Source organism: Callorhinchus milii, unplaced genomic scaffold (assembly GCF_018977255.1).
Source record: "Callorhinchus milii isolate IMCB2004 unplaced genomic scaffold, IMCB_Cmil_1.0 Scaffold4, whole genome shotgun sequence".
In the NCBI taxonomy this organism is placed as follows: domain Eukaryota; kingdom Metazoa; phylum Chordata; class Chondrichthyes; order Chimaeriformes; family Callorhinchidae; genus Callorhinchus; species Callorhinchus milii.
In genome coordinates this window covers 50544996-50568768 of record NW_024704745.1, presented here as the reverse complement: position 1 = coordinate 50568768, position 23773 = coordinate 50544996, and the positions used below count along the sequence as shown (strand labels likewise).

Below are 23773 nucleotides of genomic sequence, written 5' to 3'. Positions count from 1 at the left end.
GTGCAAAAACATCTATGGTTTTACAGGTACCATTAGGAGTAAAACGCACTCCCATTTCTAATGATTATTATAGCATTTAAAATATTCAACTAGTCAGAAAATGAACTTTATTTTTTCCAGCAATGACTCTTGGATAATTGCTAGATGTGAAAAGTGGGCAGAGTAACTGTCAGTGATGCTGCCGTGTAGGTTTAGCACAGTTTGACATTGTGGCTGGTTGATGTGATTTTAACACATGGTTCCAAAGTAAATTTTCAAAGATTGCCTGTGTTTTATCTTTGCATCGAGTCCTGACTGTTGTTGGGACATCTGCGCTAGGCTCTGTGAGCCTATTGCTCCTATCCTCACCAGTCTCTACTGGCTTCTCATCATTCCCCCATCAGACTATATTCAAGATCCTCATCCTAAGCTTTAAATCGATCAACAGTCTTGCCCCAGCCTACCTCTGCAAACTCCTCAAACCCTATGAACCCGGCTTGTAGAAAAGCATTATATAAATTTCTATTGTTTTGTATTGTGACATTGTGACATCCAAATACAAACTTGGGGATATTTTCCACTGCTTTTCCACTGAGGACAGGACTCCACCGTGTGTGATTAGAATAGTCAGAAAATGGTTAAAGTAGACTGAATGAACTACCTTTTAACTGGGTTCATTCTTTCACTGATGATATCACTGGCATCAAAAAAGAAAATAAATCAAATAAAAATGTCGGAACCAGCTTTTGCACTCACTTCTCTCATCCTCACTTGGATTGACTACGGAACAAAGAAAGAAGATTAGCCCATTCAACTCATTGAAGCTGTTATTCCCCCGCACTTGCAGTAACTTCCTTGAGTGGGTGCTATCAAAGGAAGAAAAAACAGCAACCTTCCGGTGGATGAAAAAACAGTAACTGCTCATAACAAAGAAGATCCTGTTCCCACTGGCAGGAAATCTAACAAACTGATAGAGCAGCCTTTAGAGGTATCTCACCTGCATTCAACTTGTGCTAGAATTGCTGTTGATACAAAAGGAAATCAAAAGCATTCAATTCTCCAGGAACTTCACTCTTTATCTCAACTCACGCAGACACCCCTGCCCCCACCACCACCATCACCACTTAACAAAAAGCGACACCAGTTACTTAATGTCAATGCTGATGATGGTCTGGGTATGGAGAAGGCAAATGAAGCCTCTGCCTGGAAGAAAGTCTACACTTGAACACATTAACATGTTGCATTAAAAGCAGAGGATTTCCCTTGTGCGGATTTCATGACCGTTGATGTTCTGTAACCAGTATATCAGCACTCCAAGACGCTATCCTGTGTGAAGGGAGCTATACAGTTGCGGCGTTGTTGTATTTATGTCCCGTGATTCCTACATGTTCTTGTGTACGTAACAGTGATGACTAAGGTTATTCGGTTGATTGGAAAGTTCTGAATTTGAATCCTTGTGAGTTTCCTCAGGCCTTTACTCTTTTGAGGGAATTGGTAGGGTGCAAATTATGATGTAAGATGTGTTAAAAATTAACAACCAAGGTGCTACTTAATTCATGTATTGAAAACTAACCTGAAGGGGACTAACACAGCCAGTTCATGGATTCTGTCCCTGACACCGTTTTCACTGCTTATGCCCCAAAGCCCACATTGAATTCTGTATTTGACATCTGAGCAAGCTGGTAATCTTGCTAACGGCAGTTCCAATATCCAATATCTGGTATGAGTCATATTAGGTGACTTTTTCAATGTATGTGTCGATTTGGACCACTGGTGTTAATTAACACATCACACATTGCAATTTTCACCCCAGCATGTCCAAAGAACAACAGCAACAACAAAATTACATTAAATCCTGTGAGGGAGGGTAAGAGGTGAGTGGAGCCTCCTGGAGTGCTTCTGAAGAGGCACCAATGACAAAGACAGACAGGTCTGTAATAATTCATGGTATTGCTCCAGGTTGACCTGCATCTCTAGATCACAAATGTGATTTGGAGGTGTAGGCATCTCCTCAGCCCTGTGAGCTCAGGCCTTAATGGATTGGGTGGACCCAATTGGATAAGTACCATGTGGCACGAATATAATTTCTTTTTCCCTCAAGCATTTTAATTTGTCGTAAACACACATTGTTGATTATTGGGTGTTCTCTACCTTTAAGGAATCATTGAGATGCCTTTGGGATTGCACCTAAGTTTCATGGTCTAAAAAGAGGATAGTTGGCATTCAGAGTATTTTTAAAATGATAAAGTGAACATACCTCATTTGACAATAAATATTCATCTTAATTTGCAATTTATAAATACAGCAACATCTCTTCCACCATCCCTACTTCTCTAAAAGCTCCCCAAAATTAGTCCAAAATATTTTCGATATGGAATCTCAATTTCTAGGCCAATAATCTATCTAAAAAAAACTTTAACAAAATTTAAATCATATATTCTCCAAAACCGATACCCTGTGATTATTTGAATAGGATTAGGATCAGATTAGGATGTTTAGTTTATTCAGAGAGTGATTTAAGAAATGTTCATGGCTGTGATCACTAACGACAGTTGCCATTGATAATGAAGGAAGACCAGGGTTTGGATGCATATCAAAAGATACACACAAAGCATATCTACCAGTTTGTATAGTAGTTATATGAACCAATCTTTCCCCCCTGTTGTGTTAAGACAGATTTCATTCAAGATGGTAAATTTGTATAATCTCTGCATTTTGCATTAACGTCAGTACTGAACGCTCAGCTGCTGTTATTTGCACCCAAGTCTTCTGCACCAACTGTGCAGAGACTTATTTTTAAAATATTGGAGAATTTAGTGAGAAAAACGTGCTGGCTTCTTATTAGCTTGCCCGCTCCCCAACCTGCTTAGCACCAACACCGTCTCCCAAAGTGTGACTGTTACCAGGGCAGCGAAAATAAAATCACAGCCTGCACCAAAACATGTTTTTCAATTCTACTAGTCCAGACCTGTAATTGCATTTGCAGTGTTTGAACACCTAAACCAGTGGAAAAGGTTACCCATTAAATTCTAATGTTCAAGATTGGGTGGAATTCGTTTTGCCTTTTCTCCAATTTTTCTCCCTTCCTCTCTGAAAGACATTGACCCATACATAAATAAAGTTTGATGGGATTTGGTCATTTTTTGGTATCATCTTACTCAGTTGACTATTCTTCATATGTCAGCCTTGACATTTAATGCCAATAGACTATTTGACTGCAGGAAGCATTACAACCTGACTTGGTCTCATCCTTGACCAATGAGAGCACCACAAACAGACATTCCAACTAAAGTCATTGTACATCAACCAGAAGGAACTTGTTTCACTTTGCCTTCCTACATCCAAGGATGCTGAGGCCGATTGTAATGCTTGTATCACCAACCAGCTAAGATCAGCAAACTTGGCACATATCAGAAAACAAAGCTTAGATCGTTTTGATCTGGCTAGGTATCAATCTGTGCAGTGGTCAAACTGTGCATTCATTGAGGAAGCTGGGAAAACTCCTTGAATAGAGCACTCAAGAATGAACTCCTGAGGCATTGGGTAAGTGTCATGATTTGTTACAACCTGCAGAATTCTTAGCTTTGGTTTCGCAAATTGTTAGAAATGTCACATATGATGAGCAACGCTGACATAAGAGTACAAATCCATTCAAAGGTAAAGCGCAGTGTTTATTTTTCAGAGTGACATATGTATATCAAACAGCATTATTCTTTTGAATTTAAGTGAGCAATTGTCACTCTAATTGAGTGGCATTTGGCCGTTTTGTGCATAAGAAAGCAGCTTTGGCACTTGATGGGAGTAGGAAGAAATTATTAAATAGCTGTGGGAAGTTTCCAATGCTTCTAGACTGACAAAAAAAAGATAGTAATTAATCCCACGTAATTTCCTGTAATAGATGCAATTAAACATCTCTTTGTGGTTTAGTTTGAGTAAAAGTAACAACCGAAAAAATTAAAAAACCCAGATTATGGCATTATTTTGTCCTAGCTTTAGCAGCTTCGCTTAGAATGTACTTACTGTGTCCATTTTGGAAATGTGTTCTCCTTTTTTCCTCAGACTTCATTTTTGCTTTAATATACCAGTGGCACCTTCACAAAGACAGGAGTGAAGTCCATGAAATGTACACAGAAAATCAAAGAAAATATATCAGCCTTGATTCAGTTATCGAAGCACCACACAAATTGAACTTCACAGCGGTTTAAAAATGTCTATAGGACCAACAATATCTTAGTTGGATCAGCAAAAGAAATTGAATGGATTGCTCGCTGTGCTATAGCTGAATAGAAATGGTGAGCACTAACACTAACAAAAGTTACTGATGTTGTGCCATAACATCAAGCAGGTAGCACAAAGGACACAAATGTAAAATATACGGTTAGTAACTACTCTTAGTGAAGGGTCATTATCTGGGAAAACAGATGCAGTATCTAACAAATATGTAATTTTTATTCATTTTCTATCTGGTCGGTCCTGCACGAATGAAAATACTTCTGTGATTTACTATACAGTTCAAAATATGTGTGTGTCAATGCTTTTCTTTAGGGTTATCGTGCAGCTATAATATATCTGCCTCTATTCATGTTTGGTATCAATATGCATGCAATGAGGAATGGCTGACCACTGCTATTATCAATGTAGAAGCAGTTTACAGGTTAATTGGGACCCAGGGATCACTGTAATACTATTGATTTGATTCCACATCTCACAGGGAACAGAATGGATCTACCAACAGCACACGTTAGAGCAAATCTTTGAATACATTTTATAGAATACAAGTATCAATGCCCATTTTGTTATACAAGTTATACACCCTAAGGCTTACCAGTGTGAAGTGTTTGTACAAATCATAGATCAAACTAGACATTGAATCGTATCAAACTGTTAACCGTGGGAGTTTTCCAACCATATGTTCTCATCCACCAACCTCTATAACCAAAGTCTATATACTGTGTTTGAAATCTGTTGCTAAACGGTTATATAAAATAATAAAAGATTCAAAATATAATCTCCTGTTTGAGCATTCAGGAATTATGAATTATTTGTGCCTTTTAAACCAACTTTCGAATGAAATAATCAAAGATCAAACTGAAACTTCTAAGAAACTCAACAGATTGGATAATTATCATAAAGGCAATTAGCTACAAATCTTCATAGACCAGAAGCTTACATCCAAATTGATATCTGGGCTAAGGGAGTTAAATAATACCAGCTGTGATATAGCTTTGGTTCTGAACAATCATACTGTGGACACTACTTAAGCAAATTTAGCTCTGAAAATACTTCACAGACTATCTACAGGTAGCTGAATCAATCAGCAGTGGTTTACTCTTTTAATCACTGCAGAATTAGCAATTGCTTTTAAAGCGAACAGATGTGCAAATTAAGATTGCTAAATGGGCAGGAACAAGCACACATCAGGCCTGCAGTGGATAGGCTGCACATGCTGCAATAATATTTAATGTAAATTCCAAGAAAAAGCCCTGGCTGGACGGACTAATGGAGTGGGGAGGAGATCTGGTCTGGCGAGTGTAATTACAATGATAGTACCAGGACTTACCGGCTTCTTTCAGTGCTGAAAAATGCTGGTAAATGCCAATTCCTAATTGTTTGAATCCTGCGAAAAGAAGGTAACAAATAAGTTATCTTCTGCTCAGAGGATTCAAACAGAGTCAAAGTCGATCTCCCTGGCCACTGAAGGCCAACGACAACAACTTGCATTTACGTCACGCAATGTAGTGTCCCAGAGCGCTTGACAATAGTGGAGCATGACACTGAGCTGCGGGAAGGGGGAGGTGACCGTAGGAACGGTCGAAGAAGACGGTCGAAGAAGAAGGTCTTCAGGTGTGACCTGAAGATGAGGAAGAAAGGGACAAGACAGAGGATTAGAGGAAGAGTGTTCTCGAGTTTCGGGGCGTAGTGGCTGAAAATGCGGCCACCAATGGTGAAAAGGAGGGCACGAGGGACCTGCAGAAGGCTACAGCCAGTCGAGGAGAGACAGCAGGTAATGGGTTGGGTGATAATCAGATTGGAGAGGTCGGGAGGTGCTGCGGCATGAAAGGATTTGAAAACGAGTGTGAGGATCTTGAAATTGATTTGGTCGGTGATAGGAAGCCAGTTGAGCCTGGCTAGAACTGGTGTGATGGGGGTACGCAGTTTAGTGTAGGTGAGTTTGCGGGTGGTGGAGCTTTAGATCTGTTGGATCCTGTGCTTGTTGGAGCTGGGGAGACCGGCAAAGAAGGCATTTGAAAAGTTGAGTCGAGAGGCAACAAACGCATGGATGAGTGTTTCGGCTGCCTCTGGGGTAAGATACGGTTGGAGGTGGGCAATGTGGTGGAAGTGGAAGAAGGTGGTCCTGGTCAGGGACCGGATGTGAGGAAGGAATGACAGCCGTTGATTGAACCTGATGCCTAGGTTGCACACCTGTTTAGTGAGTCTGAGGGATAGGCCGGGGAGGTTGACAAGGTCAGAGTCACAGGACAGAAGATGTTGACGGAAGCCAAGGCTTCTATCTTGTCAACATTTAGTTGTAAGAAGTGAGTGCTCCTCCATGGCCTAATGTCTGCCATAAGCAGGCAGAACATCAGCAGACCTTGAGTCGCAGCTGGAGGAGAATTAGATTTGTGAGTCATCTGCATACATGTGGAAGTTTACTCCGTGTCTGCGGATGACATCACCAAAAGGGAGCATGTAGATGAGGAAGAGGAGAGGGCAAAGGATGGAGGACTGGGGTAAGCCACAGGAGACCGGACGGGGGCGGGAAGAGAAATCGTTTGAAGAGACAAATTGAAGGCGGTTTGTTAGGTAGACTCGACTGGAGGGACTTGAGGAAGGAGTGGAGGGAGAAGTGTGAGCAAAGCTGGTTAGCAACAACACATTCCAGAGCTTTAGCAAAGAAAGGCAGGTTGGAAATGAGACGGTAATTTGTAAGACAGTACTGTGCCAGAGCCAGCAAGCACAGAGAAGCGGGGGTGTGCACAAGGAATGTGGGGCCTGTGGGAGTCTACACGTGTGTGGGACCACGGAAATTTATTTTTAATTTTTCCATTTCAGACCCAGTCCAGTTAGGTACAAATTCTGGATATCAATGGTTTACAATATCAAACAAAATACAAGTTTGTGCAGGATGTATCCTTGGAGCACTCTTTGCTGTATTTCTGACCCAAGATCTAGAATAATTATACTGCTGTTTCTATATATTCAGGAACACTTTAATGTTGTGTTTGGCTATGAGTCATTGCAATTTTGGCAGCTATTTGTTATCAAACATACAGCGCAAACCGAATCTCAGGTCGCAAGAATCATGCTGAAGCTGCTGCCATACACCATCTGGTGGAGGTGTTATGAGGAGCAGTTGGACTCACACCCATGCAGTATATATTAGGTGGGTGCAAACCCCACTGGGCTCAAGGTGCAAACCCCACTGGGCTCGCCTTCAATGCTCGAATAGTCCAGGAACTTTCAACAGAGCATTTTAATATTATTGCAAAATACAACCACCAAGCTCAAAAGCCTGCTTTCAGTATTCTACTCATGCAGAAGTACAGAACTCCAAATTCTGCAATGTGGAGCAAGTAATATAAGCCCCGTTCTCTATTCCACATCACTGCACTATCGGAAGCAAAGTGAGTTAAAGAGTGTATGATTCCATGGAGCTTGTGATTTCTGCTTCAAGGATATTTTCTTAAAACTGTATTCAAATATTTGAAAAGCCACCAAAAGCATTCTATGGGTTATTCAAAGGGTTAATACCTGCACAGCAGCTTATCATGCTCTGTCTGCTGTGTATGAATAGGTTTATTTGCAGTTACTATTCATTCTCTCTTGGTGTCTTTGGGATAGCCTGCATCGAATTGATCATTTCTGATGCTTTGGCTGACTTGGTTTCAGGGTTTGAGGATAATCAAATTTATTGTTTGAAATTCAAAGAATGTTAAAAGTAAACAGAAAGAGATAATTGACTGCAGATAAGTGTAAATTTGATGCATTTAGAAATCTGATCAAATGACAGGATGTCAATGGAGGAAATCTCTTCTGAAAAAGATGTCCGAAGCACACATTTCTGATGGCCAGAAAAGGGAATGACCTTGGTGGTGCATGATTATGATGGGAAATCCCAATAGAAAGGTAAATCTCATTATAAGGATACACTGTCAGGCTCAGTAACTTTACTGACCAGCAGAATTTTACCTCAAGATTACAATGGGATAGGTTCTTCATTGAATTAAACTACATTAGCATTTAGAAGTACATCACAAATTCAGTTTAAAGAACGAAAGATACTGCATATGGAAGTAAAACTAGAAGGCGCACATACTCTATGGATGGTCCAACATTTGCCAAGGAGCAAGTAGAAAGAGACCTTGGGGTGTTAGCAGATTTGTCGTTCACATGGTGAATTCCTAATCAGGTCTGGATTGCATGGGAGTTTTCCAGTGGAGCTTATTTGTTCCTCATAAGGAGGGGAACTGGCCAAGTTAGCTAAGTAGCCTCTCACACACCTCCTGGCGGCTGAGTCCAGCTAGCTACGTACAGTTAAGAATTTGAACTGCAGACTTGCTCTGTAAGGCCCAATGAGGAGAAGATTTACTGATGTATTTCTTAAATTACATTTCTGTTTTGGCCAAGTTTTAATAATAATAATCCTTTCATTTGATATAGCACCTTATTATGTCTTTGAGGCATCTCAAAATGCTTCACAGAATATACTGTAAAGTGAATTGACTATATTTTGTGCACTGGAGTGTCTCACAAACAGTCGTGGAGTGAGTGACCAAATTTTTTAAAAAGAGTTTATTACCCTGGAAAAGTGATCTGCCAATCAACTAACAACCGGATTCCTATTTACTGCTAGCTAAACAAAGGGAGTAAGGAAACTTGTCTAACATTTCGGCCTGCCCGGGAATCGAACCCAGGTCCTCTCACTTGTAAGGCGAGTGCTCCAACCAATACATTTTTGGGATCCTTTTATGATAGTTTGTTGGGGCTCTGTGAATATGTACTGGGGTGACTATTTCTCCATCCTGATAACCTCAAACCCATTCCTACTTGTCAGTATGGCCCAGATCAGGTCAATCAGTCGTAATGCCCACAAGCCTCAATGCCGTCACGTCTCGCTGTATGGGAATTTGTGTATTGCCTTTGAATTGGTTGCAGTTGAAAGATTCAATGAACAAAGAAATAAATGTTATATTTGTTTTTTTTGGCAGTCTAGAGAAATCATAAAATAACGAGAATCCCTCTTGGCGAGCTAGTTACTCGCATATGATTCTATGTTACAATTTAAAAAATTAAATCATAAGGCAATTAAACATCAATGTAGTTTAGGATTAATTTCCCTAATATAAAAGCACCCAGGTTGAAACACATTTCTGTGAAATTATAGCTTCATAACTAAGGGCTAAACAGCATTAATCTTCCTCTGAAACAAAACCTTGTCAGGAATAGAGAAGATTGCGTAACCCTTAAAATCCTAATGGGATCCAAAACACCAGGAATCTCTAATTAGATTTCTTGATAAGGAATTTAAGTAGGGAATCCTTTGGGTAACTGTAAATATGCAATGCATTGTAGGATTTTTCAAACAAGAGTAAATCACATCGGGTTGAGTTCCTTTGCATTGGCAAAGGATGCACTTCCACTTCCCTTATTAAGGAATCCTGTCAGCAACCACCAATTATTGGATCACACTATCAGTATGCACTTTAGTCTATCCTGCAATGTAAGGCGTGAAAAATCAAAGCTTATCCAGGTGTTTGCATGAAGCAGCAAAATGTAGCTGATAACAATTTTTGTTTTAGTATTAATTTTTTAGATTGGTGCTCACAGTTTTTAATCTAACCAGTAGGAACTAAAGGTCAATATTAATCTCCTCTGAAATCAGTTAAAGGCTATCCTGCTCATATACTGTATAGAGAGGAACTAACCCCAGGGACCCATGAAGCCTGCAGCCACAGGGAGTGCTAATATTGGAAGGGTCCCAAAAGTACTGAAAAATTTATAAAGAGAAAATTGAAACTCATGAGTGAAATTCAAATAAATTTCCTCAGACTACAGACCTACAGAAATGTAAGGCTTCCACTAAATTAGCATCAACTTCACCTATGACCTACATCTTATCTTGCAAAGGGGCTTGGTAATCCGAATGCTAATATGGACGAGAAAACTGTGTGGAAAAAGACCCATTGATTTCTGAATGACAGCTGAAACATTACATGGACCTGCATGATGCCACACAACATACTGTGAGATACGATTTTTGTCAAATGTGTCTAGATGAGTAAATAGCCCACATGCTAATGCACTGATACACTCTTACAAGGTCATCTTTAACAATCCAATACAATAATGTGAGTTGTATTGAGCAGGTTCTTTTTAACCCTTAATGCTCCATTCATCAGAGGTGATTTCCTATTTTGGTGTATGAAACGTTGTACGGTTCACCAGAATGATACCAAGGCATAAAGGGTTAAATTATGAGGACAGGAGAAAATTTAAGTAAATTCTATCCACTGGACAAATGTCATCCATTTGTTTAGTTATGTAGCCAAAGAATTCCCAGTAGATTTGAGAGTCATGATATTGTGTATTGTGTCTGGATCCATGCTGAATGCAATTTATAATATTTTTAGATGCACATGACCAGAATCCTATACAATCCTCTCAAGCGTCTTTTGCCCTAAAGTTGTGCGAAACTGCCTGACTTCTTCAAAATCATTTTATGCAGCAATATTCAAACCACAAATCAGTTAACGTTAGAAAGCAGAATAAAACAGAACTCATAAAAATATTTAGAACAAAACATTTGCCCAAGCTAGACATGACATCAAAGGGGGCTATTAGCAATGAATCAAAAATACCATGTTCAGAACATATATTACCTTCCAGTGATTAAGAAGAACAAGGTAAGGATGACCAGAAGAGTAAATCCTCCAACTGCAGCAGTCGCTATGACCAAAACCTGGCCTTGTTCTGTGGCAATATCAGATGCTGAAATAGAAATGAGGGTAAATTGAGATACAGAATAACATTTATATTTAGAAGAAATATTCATATATGATGTAAAGTTACTTTCTAAACAACGTTTACTACCCAAATCAACAATTCTGGCAAAATGATAACAGGGTCTAATTTGTGAGATTCACAAATGGATTGTAAATAGAGGATCCACTTGGATCTGACTCTGAAACCAGTCAGACATTGATCATCTGTTGAGCACCTGGAGACTCCTTTTGCTACAATGTGGCTTCACTAAAGCAGAAACCGAGATTGTCGTGCAAGAGGAGCACCAGAAGTATAACTAAAGACACATCTGGGTACCAGCAGAATTTGTAGATTGGACACCTGTGTATTTAAAAAGTAGAGAACAACAGATACCAGGGAGGGTGATAGATGTTGATAAGAACATAATAAAGCATGAAATCAAAAACAGCCACAACTCTCCAAATGGGAAGGAGTTTTGCATGGACATTTCTAATATGTTAATGTTCTAAAGAGCAAGCATTTCCAGTAAGCCATTGTTTACAAAGATTACAATTTTAGAACTTGATATTTAAAATCCCAATAACTTCAAGAAGGATTCAAGATGCTGTGTGCAATTGGCTGCCGCATTTCGCCCACAAAATATAGGGTCAATTAACTTTACAGTATATTTTGTGAAGCGCTTTGAGACAAGCTGGGAATTGGAATCAAGAGGGTCGAAGGGTAAGGGGAGTGGGAGTGTGGCTGAAGTCAATTCAAGGCAATCTCCATTTGTCAGTGCTGTTGTTTTGATTTTACTCCACAGATAGTAGGGAATGCCATTGGGGATTAAAGTCAAACTTGAAAGCTTCATTACAATATTTTGTTTTCATTTCTTTTAATTTTCCATTTAGGAAATAGAAGATTCACTTTCAAAAATTACTGACAATACTACCAGGAATGAATAACCATGATTCACATTGGATCAAATTGTTTGAAAACTGTTGACAATGAGTTTTGATCTTTTTCCCTGGCATCTGTAAAAACCTCAATTGCAGTGAACAGATTAAATTTTTATATCTTTCAAATGGCCCAGCTACTTTACAAATAGGTACAGTGCAGTTACATGATACTGGATCACTCTGAATTTACCCAAAGAGATAATTTATCCCAAACATGTGAAAGGCAAGGCATCCCAGCAATGCACTTAAACCGCATTCCAAGAAACACTTCTCTCCTCAAACAGCTATACCAATATCCCACTGGATGCAAGAGCCAAGGTAGATTCCTTGCAGTGCTCCTGAGGTTTGATAATCATGGCACACGCTATTGCTAATTGCCTCACACTATCTCTGCTATATCAATCAAGTCACAGATCATTTTGTGTGTGGATGCAATACTTTATCTGTTTTGCTATGCTGACATTCTATACAGCTTAATCCCTGGAATTTCAATCTCTTGATGTCCTGGTGTAACTCTCTCTTATTCCAATTACAAAATTCTTACAAAATTGTTCAATAATAAAGTAATCAGGGGATTTTTAATTGGACAGCAATTATGTCCCAGAAACAAACGCTGCTAACTGTTTTCTTTAAAAAATACAAAATTCATACCTAAAATGGTTAAAAAGCGCTTGCAAATAAATCAGGTGAAATCCTTATGATGATGGCTGGCATTTTCAACAGGTAAAGTGCTCACACATTTTCTACCGAGTTAAAAATAAAGGGTTAGACAATATACTAATATAAGTATGTTTATTTTAGAGTAAATTACAAGATGCATATCACCCAGTTAACCCTAAAAGAAAGTTTTGAAGACAAAGAAGAATTTATCTTTTCTTCAACGACACCCACATTCACAGATAAAATGCAAAAAGAACGCCTGACACCGAGCCGGTGGGAAGTGACTATAGGCACAGTCGAATAGGAAGGTCTTAAGGCATGATTGGAAAATGGGGAAGGAGGGGGTAAGGTGGAGGGAATGAGGGACATGCAGGAGGCCGGTACAAGCTGAGTGTAGGTGGCAGATGGTAATGTGGGGAATAAGAATGTTGGAGAGGTAGGGAGGTGCCAGGGCGTGAAGGGATTTATTGTCAAGTGTAAGGATCTTCCATTCTGTGATAATAATAATAATCCTTGCATTTGATACAGCGACTTATCACATCTTCGAGACATCTCAAAGCCCTTCACAGAAAGTGAATTGACTGTATATTTTGTGGGCAAAATGGGGTAGCCAATTGCACACAGCGGTGTAGCACAAACAGTCGTGGATTGATTAATTTTTTTTAATTGAAGGAATTATTACCCCCGGAAAAGCAATCTGCCGATCGACTAACTTACTGTAAGATAAATAGAGGCATGTGGAGTAAGGAAAATTGCCCAACATTTCGCTATGCCGGGAATCGAACTCATATCTCTTGCTTGCAAGGTGAGTACTTCAACCACTGAGCTATAGGACTCCACAGGAGCAAGTGGAGCCTGGTGAGGACTGGTGTGATGGGTTGCGGAATTTAGAGCAGGTGAGTACACAGGTGGCGGTGTTTCGGAGCAGTTGGAGCAGTAAAAATTGGATTTTGTAAAGCTGAGCTTCCTTAGTGCTTGCGGGCACCAGCATAGCTCACTGAACTTTCAGATTAAAAAAGAAAAATCTTCACAGCTGTTTTGACTGCCTTTACTTCACTTGATCTTCCGTCCATCAGCAATCAGACCCTCCAGCAGAGTTGTGAGATTGGTGACAGCAGGACAGAGCAAAGAGACAGAGTGATAATACTGAATGGAACAGCAAAGGAGTCATTACTGGATACGTGCCATGATTATCTTAAAGGCAGACTGCCGAATAGATTATAAAAATGAAAAGAATCAGAAATGAGGGCTTTAAAAACAAATTTGCTAATTTTAGGGATTTTGGAGGAAGAGAAATTCAGATATGCAAATTCTCTCAATTACTGCATTCGATCAAGATGTTGTGGCTTGCGAATATTATTTCCTTACCCAAAAGTTCACGCATAACAACCCTTGCTTTTGAGAACCCGTGGGAACCTCTCCAGAGCTCGAGATTGGTGGGAGCAATGCTTCCAATGTATGGGGATCAAATTGTTCCACTATCATTGGCGAAGTTGATGGGTTGCTGTGCTAAAAACTCACAACTATCACAGTAAACAATCTGCCCAACCATCAAAATAGGTTTATTCTGTAATAATTTTCTTACTTATGCTTATTTATAAAAGAAAATTTTAAAATGAACATACAGTTTAAAAATGTTTATCAGTGCTTGGCTTCCCTATTAAGATTTTATTCTTATTTGAACTACTTTCTACCTTTATATTTATATTACATTTATACCTTTATATTTGACTGTCCTTTTAAAAGCATCCATTTTATTTCTCTGGTTTCCAGAAACAATTTTGGAAGAAGGAAGCAAACTTTTTTGAAACCAAAATCACAAACTTCCTAGCAGTGTGAGTATATTATTTTCTACTTGTTAAATTTAAGAATCTAGACAGAGTGCAATTCTACCACCATTTTCCATTAGATTTTGTAGTATAGTAAACGCCCAAGGTTGATTATTCTCTGCTGCAAGCAGGAAGTCTGAGCTTCCACACTGCCCACAAGACAGAACATACCTTCTTAACTGACAGTTCATTTAATTAAACTTAGTGTCTTTTATTTTGTTTCAAATACAGTTCGAGCAATCTTATCAACGAAGATGTTTGTTAAATTCATTAATTGTTCTAGTTTAAAGATTAATAACAGTCCTACATTGGGCATAGGGCCAACCACGTGCCCAAAATAGGCTGTATAAACAAAGGTCACAACAGAGGAGGAATGTTTAAGGCACCTTCACCTTCAGAAAGCAGACCTAAACCAATCAGATTAGGCCATCTCTTCAGCTACATAATGGGGCTCACACAGTGTTGTCTGTGGGCCTCAATTCACCTTTGCTCTCTACTTCTGTGTAACTGGCTCCTTCTGAACTCCAGGGAAACCTGGAAGGAGTTAGTCAGTTTGCTGTCCATTGAACAGGTGATCAAACACATGTTACCTGAAAGCCTCTAGGTCCGTCTGCTTTGGAAATAGCTATTAAGAACATTGCAGACAGCTCAGCTTCTACAATGTTGTTCACTGCTTAAGGGTGCAGAGCTGATAGATTTTATATTTGATCTTCTTGCTGTTAACAAAAGACTCGGGAAACTATAATCGTGCACAAATCATTTTTATACAAAGTGAACAATAAACAAAAATGAAACTATGTACAATATTTACACTCTACAACTGTATGTCCATCTTCGGTGTGCTATGGTATGTGTTTCTTTTTCCTAGCCCTCACCCATTGGCTTCTCAACAGAGATTGTTTACTAGTTTGATTCTAGGATTTCACTATGTGAAAGGAGGGAGAGAGAGAGAGAGGTGCCTTCAATAATCTTTCCTCAGGCGGAAAAGGGGAAGAGGGAAGAGGAAGCAGAGAAGAGTGGTGGCACCTTGACACTTTCTGGGTCAGGTGTACATAGCCCCTTTGAGTAGGGTCGGAGATGGCTTAGGACGTTGTGGATCTTCATCCTGGAGATCTCGAAATACCATCTGAGTCTCCTCCAACAGTTTGGATGGAGAAAATGCCAGGAGGCTCACTCCTTCGTGGAATTTTCTTGGGTCTCTTGTGAGGTTGGCACAAGTGACACATCACTGCCATCCTCTTCCCATTAGAGTGTTGAAGAAGACAATTATTGGGACAGAGGTTGCTGTCTACTCCCCTCTGCCACGATTTGGCATGCCACTAGTGAACAATGTCTTGACAATGTCTTGATGGAAATAGGCATCTGAGGAGAATTCCACGACTTATGTTAATGCTCCCTGCAAAATATTCAGGGTACGTTAAAATCACTCTGCACCACAAGCTTCTCTATTCATCAGCTCTCTGCCCTCTTCAATGTTCTTGGAGGTTCTCCCAATCTTCTGGTTCCTTTTCTTCTGCGTGCACTTCCTTTCCTTCGTCGCACTGACTCCCGCATTAGTTCGTGACTCACCTTGTGTCCGCAGCCCTCTGCCTTTCTCTATGTGGTGCCAAGCAGGAGTTATGCCCTGCATTGAGAGGTACTGTACTGGGGGATGGGTCTGAAGGGAGCAAAAGAACGCTCTGTGGAGTTTTCCCTGATATCTTCCATTCTCCATTCAATTCCTTTTCCTTGTTCACTTCCTCCTCTTTGTCCTAGAGAACACCCTCAGAGATATCTTCCTCCTTCTCCTGATCTTCACTTAGGCTGGTATTAATGAGAACAGACAGAGCATACAGCAGATACTCTGAAAAAATACCAATGGATAAAACAGATTAAAGGATTTTGATTGAATGGATGCTTATGTTGGTCGGTAGATGACACAGAAATGTCTGGTGTTCATTGCATGTTGCTGACATTCATGTGCCTCCATTCCATCTCAGGTTCATCAGGGTGTCCATCGAGGAATTCTTTATTTACCAGGGGCACAACAATTACCTTCGCAAACAACTTGCAATTGTCTCAGTGGCATCAGAAATTTGCATATTCCACATAACATCTAGAGTAATTTATTTAATAAAATAATAAGAAATAATCCTTGCAGTTGATATAGTGCCTTATCACATCTGCCAGACATCTATCTCAAAGAGCTTCACAGAATACACCGTAAAGTAAATTGACTGTATATTTAGTGGGCAAAACGCGGCAGCCAATTGCGCACAGCAGTGTCCCACAAACAGGATTGAGTGATCAAATTATTATTATGATTTTTTTTGAAGGGATTATTACTCCTGGAAAAGCAATCTGCAAATCCACTAACAAATGAGTCGATTTGCAAATGGGGACTTACTGCTAACTAAACAGAGGTGTGTGGAGTGGGGAAACTTGCCCAACATTTCGTCCTGCAGAATCGAATCCAGGCTCTCTTACTTGCGAGGTGAGTGCTCTAACCACTAAGCTACAGAACTCCACTACCCAAAATAACTATTGCACCTGCAAAAAGATTGGCAGCAAATTCTACAATACCGTCTTATCAGCTGAACCTTGTAACATGGGAGGGGAGAAATTACTAAACAGCATCAGGCAATGGTTATTCTGAAACAAATGTCTTTTGTAAAGATTGCTTCTGGCAAAATTTGAGCTGGAGAATGCCAAATTATATTTTTTAATAAGCATTGTCTCACAACTCAAAATTAAAAGCAAAGGAATGTTTACATTAGATAAAGCAAATGGTTCTGAAAGTTCCTGTACCATCAATTAATTAGTATCTAATGAGCTGATGGATGTTTTCAGTAGAACTTGTTTTCCCTTCAGACTTACCAGCTGTCAAGTCAAATTCAGTCTCAATGCTTTTCTTTTGCGTCTTAATTGGGATACAGAACAAAGTTGAATTCTCTTTCAGCACTGAATGCATTACTTCATTTACTTTTTCCCATGAATGTTTTACAGATTAGGATACAGTGGTGTAACATGGTTAGATGTATCATGACCTTGAGAACCTTTTGCAAAATATATCCCAAGATCCACGTGATAGTAGATAATAATAATAAAATAAACATCTAAAGTATAATTATAATTGAAGGAAATGGAATGAGAGCCTGATTATGTGGAGAAAGATGAATAGTCCAGCAAAATTCTACCTCCCTCGGCACAGAAACTGCTCTGGTCAAAGTCACAAATGATATCCTGACCATGTGTGATCAGGGCTCCCTCTGCCTCTTCGTCTTCTCCACCGCCTTTGATACTGTGGACCACTCAATCCTCCTCCACCGCCTCTCCTCCCATCTCAACCTTCAAGGTTCTGTCCTTGACTGGTTCAGGTCCTACCTTTCACACCGCCTCCACTTCGTCACTGCAAACAGCTGCTCCTCCAGCCCCCGCACCGTCTCGTGCGGTGTTCCTCAGGGCTCTGTCCTCGAACCTCTCCTCTTCACCCTCTATATGCTTCCCCTTGGTGACATCATCTGCAGACATGGGGTAAACTTCCACATGTATGCGGATGACACCCAACTGTATCTCTCTGCCTCCACCCTCAACTCCAGGACTACTGGCGTCCTGACCAACTGCCTGTCCGACGTCAAGTCCTGGACGAGGGACAACTTTCTCCAACTGAACGTCAGCAAGACCGAGGTCCTCCTGATTGGCTCGTGCACCTCAAGCACTGGCAGCATCAGCCTCCACGGCTGCACACTCAACCTCATTAAGCCAGTCAGGAACCTGGGTGTTTTGTTTTTACCCTGAACTGTCCTTTATCCCCCACATCCGCGCCATGACCGGCACTGCCTACCACCACCTCGGCAACATTGCCAGACTCCATCACTGCCTCATCTCTCAGGCTGTCGAAACCTTCACCCATACATTCATCACATCAAGGCTTGATTATGGAAACTCCCTCCTCATCGGCCTTCCCAACTATTCCCTTCACAAGCTGCAGATCCTCCAAAACTCTGCAGCTCGTGCACTCTCGTGCACCAGGCTCTGTGACCCTATCACTCCCACCCTTGCCCGACTCTACTGGCTCCCCATCCCTCAGAAGATCGAATTCAAGATCCTCGTCCTCACTTCCAAGGCCTTGCTCCCTCCTACCTCTCTGACCTGCTGACTCCCTACCAACCTGCCCGCTCCCTCCGTTCAGCGGGCTTTGGTCTGCTCCATGTCTCCTGCCTGACTCGCCCTACCATCGGTGGTCGAGCTTTCAGGCCCTCAGCCCCCAAACTCTGGTACGCCATCCTACGGTCCCTTCGCCTCGCTTGCTCCCTTGCCTCCTTCAAGGCTAGTCTCAAGACCCTCCTCTTCGATCATGCCTTCAGTCACCCTCCCAACACTCTGCCTTCCCTCACCCCTACCCCACCCCTCCCCCATGCTCGGGTCCTGACCCCTGACTGTCCGGCGCCTTGTAATGTCTTCCCGACGTGAAGGGTGCTCTATAAATGTAATTTTGTTGTTGTTGTCATCAGTTTTAAAGATTTCACTGTGATGTCGGAACAATAATATCAAAATAATAAAGCTGCTGAAATATCTAGAACAGTTTTATTATTTAATATTAAGCCTGAAATAATGAAAAAAGGATCCAAAATACACAGTAATAAAATTATGTAAAGGATAAATCCGCTTCCCCTCATTCATGTCTTGTTCTTCATTCCTCGTTCTCTTCAAGTCCTATTTTTACCATCACCTTTATTTTATTTTTACCTAATTTATCTTTTCTATTCCTCATATTTCCAAACGTTAACTTTGAAACCTTTTACTTCCCTTCTTCCTTATGGCACAGTTGAAAAGCATCCAATAATTTATGTATAATACATCTAATAATTTATGTATAATAAATCCAATAATTTATGTATAATACATTCAATAATTTATGTATAATACATCCAATCATTTATGTGTAATACATCCAATCATTTATGTATAATACATCCAATCATTTATGTATAATACATTCAATAATTTGCTTAGTTTTGTTAGGTTTCTGGCCTTTGAGGATAAACTCATTAATCTGTCATTCACTTTTTATTTCTCGTTTGGTCCAATTCCAGGTGTTTGGCATTTCCCTTTGGATGATTGGTCGATTAGAGAAAATGCATGTTAATGAGAAGGTTTTTCTCTTTGAGTGCTACATTTTAAATGAGTTCTGAATAGATACCTACTAAGCTACGTGGCAAATAGGAAAATTCTGTAAGCCATATTATTTGATGAAAAAAGCACTTGGGAACAAAGTACTCTCCTTGACACCCGATTTTAAACATCAACCAGTCCAAGAAAAAGGAAGCAATCAGAAAAGCAATAGAAAACATGAAAAAGTGCCAAACGACTTATAGTTCAATTATAATAATCATCCTTGCATTTTATATAGCGCCTTATCACGTCGTTGAGAGGTCTTAAAGTGCTTCACAGAATATATTGTAAAGTGGATTGACTGTGTATATCTTTCTGGTTGCCAATTGTGCTCTCACTCTTTCAGTCCCGCTGCACAAAATACCAGCCAAACTCAGATAATTATCCCCAGTGATAATTATCATAGCTAATACTCCATTTCTTGCTTCATATTAGCATAATAATAATAATACTTGTATTTGGTGGTATGGTATCCTTCGGGAGGGAGTGGGGGGGAGGCGGGTGGTAGGGGTTGGTAAGCAGGATCTCAGTGGAGCTGAACTGGATCAAAGGGGACATGCCTGGCAATGGAATGTTGTAATCGAGCTAGCCCCCTGTGGCTGTCCTGGTCGTCCGGTTCCTGAGCCAGGCAGGTCCGCAGTATTCCAGGGCACTGCTGATGACAGCACAGCCAGCTGGCTCATCGACTCAGCTCCTGTTAATCCTGAAGGCCAAAGCCCCAATGGGTAGTGTCCTAGCTGGACAGTGATATCAATGGCAAGCAATGCGTTTTTTTAAAATGGTTAATCATACTCCAACGCACCCCCTGGTGTCCCAAAACCTTGGCTCTTGCTAACCTGTGCTTAATATTTTCTGGAATTAGGTAAGCAGAATGTGTCCCTATAGAGAGAGAGTGCACATTCCATTCCAACAATCTATCTCTGTATTTCCGCACGATGGATTTCCGCATGTGTCAAACACCCGACTGACCAAAAAAATAATAATTGGTATAGCACCTTTCATGCCAAGAGGACATTTTAATCCACATCATTGGATATACCGTAAAGTGTGATGACTGTGTGTCTGTAGGCAAACTAGCAAGTTACTAAGTACTCCAGATAACGTCGTTCCCAAAAAACAGCATTTTCCTCACTTTGCTTTATAAGTTAATAAGATTGAAAATATACACATAAATATAAGTATGATTATAGTTACATTGTGAGACAAACCAAATCATCAATATACAAGGTTAGTTAGTATCTCCTGCCCACCCCACTGTCTTTCCATCACAGCACAGTTTCTTAAATTAGTCCATTGTCCTGGCCTCAACAATCTTTTCTGGAAATTCATTCCACTCATTAACTACTCTTTGGTAAAGAATAGTGCATTTACAAATGACATGCCACACATTTAGTCCATTAACATATGAATAGATTGGGCAACAAATTGCATGAACCTACATTCATCTCCGGTTTCAAACTCTGCCTTCTGACTGTAACTACCGTATCCAGCTGCAGTCCTGGCACGGATCTGAAACACATATTTCGTAGCATGCTTCAGGCCATTAATAATTGCACTGGAAGCTTTGGACCGTGTGGAGGAGTAGCTGAGCTGTTCATGTTCCTGTGTGAAATTAAAGACAAATTACAACCGGGTCAAAACACGATTTACTGTTAATTAAATGACTCCTGACCTCTCTGAAGTTTAAACATTTTCTATTATTTCCAAGTTCCTTCCCTTAAATTTATCTAAGTGAATTTTGTGCTTATCAATCTGAGGGCATCAATCATTCACAGGTCGGTTACATTGCAGGTTAAGGGTTAGAAGTATGATAAAGCTCCTTCTATATATATCACCTTAACAACATACCTTAAACTCCAACCAAGCAATTCCTGATGAAACACTGCGACCTTGTCACTCACTGCACACACCTATCTATGTGGCCTCTTTGGGTAAGATTGCCAATTTAATGAAATCATTACCAATGTAAGAGCCATTTTGGAGAATTTGTCACCAATGGTAACTGGATTGAGACTCTATACACTTATTTCACTTGGCACCCTTCCAATCAGTGCAGGGAGGAGATTTTTGACCATTGGTTTGAGCTGATTCCAAATCAGGTATCAAGTGAAAAGACATCATCTTTAACCCAATGCACTGCCTGGTTCCTAATATGACCACTGTTTGACCATTTTTAGTAAGCAAAGGTTAATAATATTTACGACCCAAGGCAAACTGCTTAAATGAAATGAGCATATATAAATGACAACCATAACTTGCATTTATATGGACAGGTTGGAGTCTGGCTCTTTACAGTAGCTGTTCAACACCAATTTCTGACACTCTGTCAATAGACAGCAATAGATACATGGGAAAGAGTGACAAGCCTAGAAACTAATAATAAAGTTTAATAACAGAAAATACTGAAAATGCACAGCAGGTCAATCAGCAGCTGAAAGAGTAAACTAGGTTCACCTTTTGGGAGTGACCCTTCATCAGAACTTTCTCTTTCAGAGACCTGAAATCTAACGTAGCCCTAAGTTGCAAGACCATTTTGTCTTAAAGTTACCATGGTGCAGAATTCTTCCAATTCAGTTTGGAAGATTTATCTTTCTCCAAGAACTGCAGAAATACAACTTTTAAATGAAGGTTGAGTTGACCCAGTATTTTCCCACAAATTTAGCTCTATTTTACATTTTAAGACAATATAAGACAATATAGTCTTAATCACACCAGGTGGAATTTCAGGCATCCACCGACGAGCAGCAAGTTTCCAATGTTTTAAATTTTATCTCAGAATTTTGGCATTCACAATTTTTCTTTCAATGGGTGAAGAAATCCTACATTCCCTTAAAAATTGTTTTTTATAGGCTTATGAGATTCAATCACATACTATCAGTTTTGTTGGGTAAAATGCCTCTGGAATTGGATATTCTTTGCACTGATATTTTGAGCGGATACTCACTTTTTCGTAGTATTTTATTTCATAGTCCAGAATGATTCCATTTGGATACTCAGGCTCCTGCCATGACAGAGCAATGCTGTTCTGAGAGGCCCAATCTTTCCTCACAAACCCAATCAGCGAGGGAGCTGAAAGGACAAAAAGTTAGTTTTAAAAATATTCATAGAAAATAACAGCTGAAGTGAAACGCTGGCTTTTGGATCAGTTTAGCAGCCATTGTCAAGGTACAATAATCCAGCACCCTACTGTGGTTCATTCAATTTCACAGGTGGGTACTTCTAGGCCTTCCAGTGCCTTGCCTACTTCAAGGCCCATGTCAAGACCCCCTCCCCCCCCTCTTTGTCCACCCCTTTTCAGTCACCCTCCACCCTTCTTGATCCCAACCCCCAGCTCAGGTCCAAATCTCCAACTGTCCTGCGCCTTGCGACGTCCTCCCCACATGAAAAGCGCTTTACAAATGTAATGTTATTGTTGTATTGAACCTTAATCTGTTGGGCTTCCCCAGTAACCCTCTGAATGTTTCGCTCATAAAATGCAGTCTATCCACTTTACAGTGTAACCTATGAAATGCCTTGAGACGTCTCAATGATGTGCTGGGTGCTGTATCAAATGCAAGGATTATTTATTATTACTTTCTACCCGTCGTAGATCTATCCAGACAGAGATGCATTGATAAGTTTGTAGCAACCAGTGAAGACGTTCCAGTGCTCACCTGCATATATTGGTGTCACTACAGAGTGGAATAATAATCCATAAATTTGCAGGATGGGTGAACTATATGCAAATACATAATCTACTATGATCTTTTTCGTTGGTTGTTAATTTATTACATAATTAAGAGTATTTGCAACTCTTTCTGTACAGATGCATTTGCACATTATTCACACAACTTGCAAATTTTCCATCTGGGTTGTTGGCCAAACTTGAAAATTAGACTCCAATGAAAAACATTTGAGTATTTGATTTTGCTAAATCTCAGGTTCACACCAGCCTTCATTTTGTACATTCAAAAATTCAAAGAAAGAGATCAGTTAGACTTAAACAACAATCAATATACATTTGCCAATAGTCGCTCTAGTTTCCTTCCTTAAATTTCTTCTTGATTGTACTGAACAAAAGTTGGGAGATGCTCTTGCTTTAAAAATTCCACCCTGTGATATTGGCATTGTTATTGGTTGTATCTCTCTGTTTTATACTATCTGCATTTGTGCAGTGTTATGGGCAGGCAGGGCTATACGAGCCTGGCTCCTTCTACCAAAGGAATGAGTAAAAGGGAGACAGAGCTCCAA

General features: G+C 40.1%; 1 protein-coding gene across 1 annotated transcript in view; it reads right to left on the bottom strand.

Annotated features, from left to right (window-relative positions):
- epha6 (eph receptor A6) overlaps positions 1-23773 on the bottom strand; it is a 309294-nt gene that overhangs the window by 27506 nt on the left and 258015 nt on the right. The window contains exons 6-10 of the mRNA XM_042334275.1: positions 22488-22612; positions 20983-21145; positions 10860-10968; positions 5540-5596; positions 4000-4070 (exon numbers count right to left, since the gene is read on the bottom strand). Of these exons, the coding sequence (XP_042190209.1) occupies positions 4000-4070; positions 5540-5596; positions 10860-10968; positions 20983-21145; positions 22488-22612 (525 nt within the window). The remainder of the gene's footprint in view (positions 1-3999; positions 4071-5539; positions 5597-10859; positions 10969-20982; positions 21146-22487; positions 22613-23773) is intronic.